Here is a 10,691-nt window from a genome sequence, read left to right on the forward strand (position 1 = left end):
TTGCTTGGAGATTATGTTGAGAAGTAGTTTAAAGTATCCTCTTTCAAATAAAATTTTTTATGTTTGTTAATATTTACTTTTGTGTCTTTAATTCACGAACGGGTACTACTTTCCGGATGACCCTCGTGTGTGTGTGTGTGTGTGTGTGTGTGTGTGTGTGTGTATATATATATATATATATATATATATATATATATATATAAAGGACAACTGTCGGGCGGGAGTTTGAGGGACCCGACTTCTCCATCTGCGTGAATTTCACGCCCATCTTTCAAATATAGCCGACGTATTTCGAAACATCGGATTATGGGATAGTTTTAATTTGACGAAAACGATGCCAAGAACCGAGATCAGGCCCAAATGCTACTTCTGGAGGGGATGTCGTCAGAGACGCCAACGATCAAATATGCTAGTTTTGATACAATTACGACTAAGATAACAATTTCTGATTTATTATCATTAAGATTATGTGAGCCGATCCGGTTGAGCCGTTAGTTTGCTTGCCTAACCGAAGGTCCCGGGTTCGTAATTCAGCTCAAGTATGGACACTAAGGAAACCTTCAATTTTTACAAAATTTACCTTACCTCCCGGCATAATGATCTATTTCGGCAAAGGACCTATCAAAACTCAATTTCTATCATTATTAATAAGATGATAAGCTCGGGACATGGTAAATGCTTAACCTATTGTTCCAATAGTTTCAAATGGCAACAGGCATTTATGTAGGCGCTGACTATTTTTTTGAATTCGATGACTCGGCCGAATCTCGTAATGTCGCCCTAGTGACATTCTCTCGACTGCACTAGTTAAGAAGATTACCAATGTTTTTAATGTGCACAAATATCAGAATATCGGGGCACAAGGTCAATTTTTTTCGTCTCCCATTCAGTCTTTCGAAATTTCAGGAAACCGATTGACGTAAATAGGCCATCTATTATACAATTATCACAATAATATGACTCCTTTAGAAAGGTTAATCGTCAAAGTCATTTGGCGGAGGTAGAGTCAAAAAACGACGAACAGTCCTGAAGTAATGAAGGATCTCAGGTTTTCCCGGCGTATGGTATTCAAGAAGTTCTCTCGGGTTTCCCACCGGGTCAGGTTGCAGTATACCGACGTTTCGAAGGCTGACTCTGCCATCGTCTTCAGGGTGAAGACGATGGCAGAGTCAGCCTTCGAAACGTCGGTGTACTGCAACCTGACCCGGTGGGAAACCCGGGAGAACTTCTTGAAGTCCTGAAGTATGATCCCTTTGATGCAGGCGTTATCAATGATACAAATAAACTTGGCGGTCGTTTGGCTCCCCTAGTGAAAACTAAAACAATATTCAGCCCACGCTAATAAAAGGAAGTTTCGAAACGTTCACAATCAATTTTCTGAATCAAATGCCGATTCTACGCAACATATATGAATAACAAACATCATTAATGCACCTTCATATTGAATTTACGTTGTGAAAGCGTAAGACTAGGAATTTCGAAAAAATTCTATTTCTTATTGGATATATTGGACGAGATTTTTTCATGAAAAGATCCATTTATATGTTTATATGTATAATGCTTTATATGTTTATATGTATAATGCACTCATCCCTTTCCTCTACAACCTTTCGCTGTCCTGACAGGTTTTCTTGAAGAGAAAGAGAGCCTTCGATTGGGCGTTGGTTCAAGCATCTCGTTCTGCCGCGACTCACAATCTTCTAACGCGCCGCTTTGAATGAACTGGGGCGCCGGTGAGCTGAGAATGGGTTGCTGCTTCCCTTCTCCTAGTCCCCTATTTCTCCGCGATCTATCTAGCAGCGAAGCGGCTGATATCAAAGGCGAGCGCGTGGAGAGGCGATCGGGTGGGGGGGTGGGGGGGGAGAAGAGGATCGGGCGGGAGGGAATGGGGATTGGGTGGGGAAGTTAGCAGTGGGATGGGGTGACTTCACGGCCTTTTTTCCCACTTCGCGGCGGATGATAGTCGAGCTCCGTGCTCGCTCTCTCTCGCCGCGATCTTACTTGGAGGGGGCGGGGAAGTAAGGATTTCACGTGCCGTTGGCGATTTTGCACCTCCTCACTGCGGATACCTTACACGGGTTCTCATCCCGGATCCTTTCCGGTGAGATATGTGATCGCTATGATTGCTGGGATTAACAATTTCTAAGGTGCCATTGGATTCTCAAGACTCCGAGAAGGTTCGATGCTATAGTTTTCGCAGAGCTTTTCGTCCGCCTCTGAAGTAGCAATTAGGTTTTTATGGTGTTCCGATGATTGAAATGAATTAAGCATCTGAAACTGAAAGAAATTTTATTAAATAATCTATTACATGACTGAACAACTTGCTCATGGCAAGGCTCGAACCAGTGAGCCTTGCCGGACTCATGCCTTGTCTGGCAAGCCTTAAGAGTGCCATCAGTCGTGAGTCCAATCGTCTTTTTATTAGTACTCTGGACTATTCGAAAGAAAGTGAATATTTGAGTTGGTTTTGGGTGAATTAAGCAGGCTTTTAAAGTTCATTGGAAAAAAATGGCAGCAAGTGGCTACTCATGTCTAAAATAATGAGGAATGTTAAAATGAAGCGCTGGTTCGGGAGCCACTTCTATGATATCATATTCTACAATGGACGTGAGCGTTAAGATATTCATGAATATTAGAGAACCTAGACAGCCTTCCCAACTAAGACCAACGAAACTATGTATTTTTACTAGGAACTATGTATTTTTACAAGGAACTATGTATTTCCATTACACGAGAAATAATGTTAAGTATTTAAATTTATTCGTGAGAATTTCTACAAATTTCAATTTCCCGATGCAGGAAGAATAAAAACACATACCATGTTAAATCATGCGTCTAAATACACAATCAGTAATACGAATATTTATCTTAGAGCGAATGCATTTTAATATAGGCTCTCCGGCAATAATTAATCAAAGATGCACCTATTAGATTACAGCTTCTCAGGCATTGCTGACCGAAGGCAATAAGGGATAGTTCAATTGTCAGTTCCTTTCTACAAGTATACCAAGGTTGCTTCTCCAAAACAAATATTGCAGATGCATTAAACAAAGCGAAAACCTTAGTCCGAATAACGAGATGGAAAATTAAAATGCCTAACACATCCCATCTTAAGGAAATTAACGACAGCATTTAGTACCTCCGTTTTGATATTAGAAACAAAATTATTATTCAATGATTATCGCCTTGTGACCGGATTTCACTTCGAAGAGAATCTATTGGAAGCTGTTTCCGATTCCACGCTTTCCATCAAGAACCTTGGTGGCCTACGGAATTGAAGACGGAAGGGCAGCAGCTGATACACTTTTTCCTTGTGCGCAGGAACGCGATTGCCACCGGAGAAATGAATGAGGCCGTAAAACACTTGCTCGACGGTTTGCAAACAGTGAGGACAAGTGCAGAAAGCCTCGTCGAGCACCCGCATGGAAACTTTGGATCGTGCACCGTATCCCCCCATGCACCGAATCGAGGAAATCTGTGTGCACGGCCACCTGCTATCACTCGTGGAAAAGGAAAGGTGGGAGAAGATTTTTTTTCAGTTGCGCGCGCTCTGATATATAGTACTTCGGTAACTTTGATTCTTGAGTTCTCAGAGCGGTAAACGGTTCCACAAATACTCGAAAAAAATCATAATGGAAATGCACTCAAAGCAGTTCGATCATATCGACCTTTAACATGTTTTTGCGCATCAAAAATAAGAATTCAGATTAAATCAATAGATATAAAAACAAAAAGTAAAAAAATCTTTCCACGAGTTATATTTTTTCTAGGATTCTATGAAGAGTCAATCCATAAATAAACAAATTGAAAATTTGAAACGCATCCATTTGGTTGGCTCAACATAATTGCATACTCACATTGATGGAGAAGAAAAACGCAGTGTTTATGTGTACTATACGTGAAAATAACTTTCTTGAACCACAATTTCCACAGTAACAAGATGCATGGGTTTGAACGACTTTATCATTCAAAGCAGGATGTACATACATATACACGTACATGTATTTTTTAAGCTACGGTTGTGGCTCGACTGCTTATGAAGGACGCATGTAATACAAGAGCTACTGGTATGACGGCGATTCAAGCAAGCGAGCGACAACCAGAACCTCCATACGTAAGGAGGACTTTGAACCCTCGACCTTTGGGTTAACTGGGAAGCAACCATGCAATCAATCAGAGGCCTCCCCAGCGAATTTAACTAACAGAGAAGAAGAATGGAAAAGAGCCAGAACAGGACAATATGTTACGAACCAAGAAACGAAATGATTTGGAACGATTCTCGCCTAATAAATATGCTGGCTATAGGTAAATAATCCAAGGCCACGTTCGGACCTAAGGACATTAATCGTCTTTCAGTGGTATTCCGACGGCTCCGATAATATCCACCACGCCTAAAGCTACTGCCACAGACCTGCTAACATCTTCTCCAAGAACGACTGAGCCCATATACACTAGGTTGTTCTACCGTCCCTTTCTTGACGCTCATTCATGACCTAATTACCCTCCTAACACAACTCGTGTAAACGACTTCAAGAGCATCGTGTCGCTAACTGAAGCGGAGGGCGAGACGTGAAACAAACGTGCGAGAAGCACGTGGGTTCAGGTGAAAAGGAGCAACTGAAACTAAAGTAAATTGATTTAAATTAATTTCCGAGACAAAGAGCATTGATAGCCGAAGTTCATTCTTCTATGGTGAAGCCGGGTCAATTTTGGTGCTCCATTGACAACTACGGAAAGGTCATCAAAATGGGATTAAAATCCTAAAACTTTTCCAGGCTATCCACAGCAAAGAATTTCAATGTTCCAACGATGTTTTGCCACTAAACTGGTTCGTGATTTGCCTTCTTTTCCGGTTCGCTTCTCTCATACTCCCCACGATTTTCAGCAGTTCATATTCGTTTGCTTACATTCTAAAAACATAAACAAACGATCGATACAAGTTTTGGATTCCGAAGAAAAATAAATCCTTCATAAGTTAGTAACACATTATTTCTTTCAAGCAGTAGGAATTAACACGGGAATGGAAAATCATGTCACACATTTTCCGTTGTACCTGGATTGTTGCTTTAATAGTTGACGTTGGAGATATGAAAAAGGCAAACTCTATTTGACGGAATCATGGAAACGTGCTAAAATGTATTAGTCCGTGCATTTTAAATTCACAGTATATCTTTCGGAATTCTCTGGCGCCAACTTTGTCGACAGAAATATCTGACTGACCAATTCTTCTAGCCAATGCATGAATTGCGTCCACACGTCATCAATCGCCAAGTGATCAATGCCACGGCAAACAACTAATAGCAAAACGCGGATTTCTACAGATAAATGGTAAAAATCATCTCCCGAGCTTCGGCTTTATGTTACGCGCTATTACGCACCGACGTACCTATCATTCTGGCTGCAACAAGGCAACAGGTTATATTTTAGGTCCCCGCAGAATTGGCATGGAATTCTGCGTGGCGCGCTCCTCTCGCGAGTGCGGCCGTATGGAGAATCTCTTCAAAACTGTGAATCTTATCGCACATTACCCAAGGGGTGGCACATTACAAAACATACTGTCCAAAATTTTATGAATCTTACGTATGAGAACGGTAACAGCTCACGCGGGCCTCAAGCCTCTTCAAAGACAGATTCTCATAAGCCAAGTTCCTCTCAGATATTCATTACTGGTCGTGCGAATCAAAAAGACTTTCGCAGCAACCAAGAAGTTTTTCTCGGACCTAATATTATCATCCCTAAATTTATCCATATTTTGATTCAAAAACAGTGGAACTAAGTAATAAATGTATAAATAGTCTATAGACTATAATGACAGACTACACAAACAAATATACATATAAACTAGTCTAATAGAATACATAGTTTTCGTCATCCTACTGGAGTAGTTTTTTATGACCGCCCATCTCTACGATTAAACGCTTCATAATGATCCAGAAAAATATGAGGGATGGAAATGGAATGCCAATTTAGAATTTACAAAATAATTCAACGCAATTACATTCGTGTAATCATAGGTTTGGCCCACGTCATTTGCCTCCGAGGCCACAAAGAAATCCCAGAGAGATGCGAATGAAAATGAATGGCAGAAGAGGAAGAAAAAAAATTGATCAAACCGCCCAAAGAAACAGAAAGTGCCCAATCATTCTTGCCTCCAGAAATTAATTGAAAATCATTCTCATCGTCAGTCAATCGGACATCCATTTCAGTTACAAGCAGTTTTTTTCCACACTCCACTGGGTCTTCAAGAAAAACCCCGGATCAATAGCTGTAATTCCGTAAGGAACTGTAAAAAGGGCATTGAATCGACGTATTTACTAAAGATAAACCCTCAAATCAGTCATCTGAACGAACGTTTTCAAATTATAACCTTCAACAACTCTTGCGTTCACAAGAACGCGAATATTATTACCATGAGTTACCTCGCTCAGTGAATTACTTGACCCCTCATGAGAAACAAGCGATGTGCACAGGCTTAATGAATATTGCTGCCCAATTGCATACGAACACGCACAAAAGGGTACGTCTTGATGCGACAAAAACTGAGTTTAGACCGTAAATGGAAACAATGATTGGGTCACCACTGGTGTGTCGACACCGTAGGATTCCGCTAACTCCACTACCTAGGGTTCCGTTTTCCCGCTCACTTATCAGCATTCCTTCTCGCTAAAGTACATTGAAACGCCATAAATTACAACAGATGTTTCAGGGCAAATTCCCTACTTCGGACAACTCTGGAGGACATTTGATACCGAGCACCTTTTCTTGCGTTAACTTTAAAACGCGTGTCTTCTATCCGTGAGAGTGGACTCTATCGGAGTGAAAACAAAAACCGTTGACGACCACTGAACTTAGGAAAAGCTTTCCCCGCAGCAGCCTATTTAATGATAATGGTTCTCATCCAACAGGGGACCATGCCATCGATTAGAGCTGTAAGGAATACTAACATATGACGACGGATAGTAGGTTTATGAAGACAAGGCGCGGAGAAGTATTTTCTGAATGGGATATCTGAGAAAGCCCAAAAAAGATCACCAAGCCTAACATGACCGATAGTAAACCATTAAAACACGACAGAGAACAAGAAAGCACTTTTCTCTAGGTCACCACAATCGTATCTCTCTCTTAAATACCGAGCCGACATGCGATATCACACCGAAAAATGTACAAAAAATTCGTAGCATTCGACGGACGATGAACCAAAGAAGTTTCTGCTTCGAAATCACATTTTCCGTATACGACGACCACGGATAAGTAAAAAGGACATCCACGAACAACGGATAATAGTCCATAAAAATGAGATTGAAAACAAACGGCACCCTTATTCTCGCTGAAAAAAATGAGGAGACTCCGCGGCTTGCGTGCCGAAGAATCGAACAAAACCCATCCCTCTTCGGCCGATGCAGCGAAATCAGGGAGAAGGAAAGCCGAAAGACAGTCGACGCGTTTGTATTCACCGTATTTGAGGCCCATCCACGACTCGTAATCCTTGGTGTACTTGGGCGAGGCCCTCGGCCAGGGAGGTGCCGGTCTCTTGGTCGTCGTCGGAGCAGGCGGGGGCCTGGAGACCCGGCGACGCGGGGCGGCTGGCACGAATACGCCGCCTCCGCCGCCCCGAGGGGGGTAAACAACCGAGGGACCGTAGGGGATGAACACGGCAGTGGGGGCGCAGGGCACGTAGTAGCAACCCCGCTGGGACCTGGCGGCCTGGTACAAGAGGCCGCTGCCCGGCAAGTTGATGACCACCACCAGGAGCACACGGAGGGTGAGCAGGGCCAGGGAGCACGGGGAGGAGGCGGCAGCGGCGACGGAGGACGCTGACGAAGGGAAGAAGGGGCCAACGGGACGCCCGTGGGGAACTGGGCGGCAGGAGGGGAGGAGGCAAAGGGCGGCGAGCAACACGAGGAACGGCACGAGCGACACTTTTGAGGGTGCCGAGAGGATCCGAACGTCGGACTCTTGGCTGGGCGGGGAGGCGGAGGAAGAGCCGGTCGGAAGATTAACGGGTCCTCCGACACCTCCTCCGCTCCTCGAACACATCTCTGGACTGTGCGAGGATGAGGGAAGGAGCGACCGAGAGAGAGAGAAATAGCGAGAGGGAGGAGGGGCGGGAGAGCGGGTGGGGAGGGAAGGAAGGGGGGAGGGATGCCGGTTTACTCAGCGCGCCGCGTGGGGGAGTGGGAGAGGCTATGGAAGCTGGGGATGGGGTAATAGAGGGAATGAGCCAGAGGGGGTGAGGTTGAGAGAAGTGGGAGGGATTGAATGCCCGGATTGGGAGTGGGACGGGGGGGAGGAGGAGGAGGACCTTCGGCATAGTGGGACTGAAGTGAGGAATGGAGAAGGCGAAGTAGTGGAAGGTAGGAGGAAGATGAGGAGGAAGAGATAAAGAGGAAAAATACGAAGGAATAGAAGGGAAAGAGTCGAAGAAAGATGGATAAATGGATAGGTCCGCTTTTATTATTGTTGCCAGTAAAATCCATTGGACATGGTGCGCTAACCAAAAAGATCTTCCGCACCTCATCGCCGATCCTTATACGAAACTTAAGGAAACGCTATGTGGTATACAACAAGGATGCTTTAGGCTATTTTACCACACACATTTCGTTTGTCGAATAAAACTCTGCGGAATTTGAACTTAATATAAATAAAAGACTAGTGAGAAAAACCCAGGAAAACGAGAGAGACAGAACAGCTGTTCTCCGTCATTCTCCTTAGTTCACAATGATGAAAAAATGAACTGATCTTCTGCGTTTCTTGGCTATTTCGAAATTAGTATTTGACTTTAAGAAACATAAAAAGACGTTAGAATGCAGCTCTTACCATCCATCAAAAGGTATTTAGGAAGTTTCACCACTCAGTCGTTTCCATAATATCATAAAATGTTGACGGTAGGTTGATATAAGAATTACGGAAATATATGCAGAAATAACAAAATATTCGAAGACGAAAATTTCTGGATTGTAAATAACAGAAGGGTAGCCAGCGTTTAAGGTTACGATGTGTAACTATGCAAATGATGACATGGTGATAGAAGAAGTTAGAGATGGACATTTAATGCTGATTCACCAAAATGACAACGCTCAGATTTAACGAGAAATTCAAAATTCTGGGTCTTTGGATTAATCGAAAGGCGAGCTCTCACTGTACGAAGATTTATCGCTCAAGCCTATGTGAGAGGAATGATGCTGCGAAAAGAATTGGTTTGGTAAGAGGAGGGATTGACAGAGAGAAGGGCATCCATGTATGGAACTATAATCGTTTTTACTCGGGCGAAACCATGGCCAATACCGTTTCCCACTCTCTATGCCTTAAAAAAGAGGGAGGGCTGTGGCTGAGAGCTTGATGTAAGGGAGTGGATAAGTATGAGATTGAAGAAGATAGATAGAAAGGGAGAGAGAGAGAGAGATGGCATGGATGGACTTTGGGCAGGTATTGAAGATGGATAGAGGGGACAAGGGAACGAGAGGAGGGTGACCGAAGGAGGAATAGGCAAGGATGAAGGGGGAATGGACATGAATAAACATATGTGTATATAGGAGTGGAAAGAGCCGTAAAACGGACTGATGGACTAATCGCCTTTTATTTCTGCTAGGCGGAGTTGTACGAGGCAGTTAAAGGGACGTTTTCCGTCCTTTTATTTTACCCTCCAAGCACCCAATATCTCGCCCCTCCTTCCGCCCTATCCCCTCCCCTCCACGCATCTCCTACCCTTCCTCCACCTCCTACTAGGCCTGCGGGAAGAAGGCGATGATGGGAAGTGCGAAGGCGCCGGGGAAAGGGAGGGAGGACCGCCGAAAGGCTTTCGCGGGAATCACCTCTTCCCCGGCGAACAGTCTGAGGGAGAACTCCTTTTTTTGGTTTTTTTTTCTTTGAGTGCTCCTCGCACATAAACCTCGCCCTACTCCCGTCTCTCTTCGCGCCCTCTCGAACCCCGTTACCACCGTTACGTCGGTCCATTTCGAAGTCCATTCTCTGCACGCTTACAAAGCAAATTCCTGCAGATCACAGTTCATTCACTTACTCTCTCCGTTCAGTTTATGTTTTCATTGATTGTTTTGGGGAGTCTGTTTTCATTGCCAGCGTTATTATCTCTTCCCGCGTGTGCTCCCGTCGCGCCGGCAGCATAGCGACAAGAGAGTCTAAACCACTGATTGCGGACGCGAATGGAGCGGAAACGTCTTCGGTGACTTCAGCATCCAACCCACTCTTCCAAAATGCTTTTGCTCTGTTGGTACTCGAGCGGGAAACCAAGGGCGAATACGCGGAGAGGATCTCCGTCTTTGACGGAGGTCCTTAGCTGGTTATCGAGAAACCAGGGCATCTCATAAACACGGCGAATGGCTCTCTTGGATGGAAAATACTTAAAGAGATGTTTATGTAATCAATAGTCGTAGGTTAGAAGTTAACCGGTGCAGACAATTCCCCAGCACAACTACGAAGAAAAAGCCAAAACAATAGTTCAGAAATATTAACGAGAAAAATGATTCTACCATGAACTTCTTTGTGACGAACGAGTCTTGATATCTTCCAATCCCTCCAAAAAACGCCTTGATAAGTGTATAGGAAAATATTTATTTGAAGGCTTCAATTACTTTATAGGCGTCAATGTCGCTGAGGAATGTAATAATACGTATCCCAGCTCCCAACATAAGTCACCAAAGCAATTCACCGCTTCTCAGTATATAAGTTTAGAA

The 10,691-nt window shown here is 43.8% G+C and overlaps 1 protein-coding gene across 1 annotated transcript in view; it reads right to left on the reverse strand.

Annotated features, from left to right (window-relative positions):
• Positions 1-8,037, reverse strand: part of LOC139697415 (laminin subunit alpha-2-like) — a 119,446-nt gene extending 111,409 nt beyond the window's left edge. The window contains exon 1 of the mRNA XM_071596112.1: positions 7,455-8,037. Within this exon, the coding sequence (XP_071452213.1) occupies positions 7,455-8,037 (583 nt within the window). The remainder of the gene's footprint in view (positions 1-7,454) is intronic.
• Between the last annotated feature and the right edge of the window lie 2,654 nt (positions 8,038-10,691).

Source organism: Hetaerina americana, unplaced genomic scaffold (assembly GCF_022747635.1).
Source record: "Hetaerina americana unplaced genomic scaffold, ioHetAmer1.1.p SCAF_1, whole genome shotgun sequence".
Classification (NCBI taxonomy): Eukaryota; Metazoa; Arthropoda; class Insecta; order Odonata; family Calopterygidae; genus Hetaerina; species Hetaerina americana.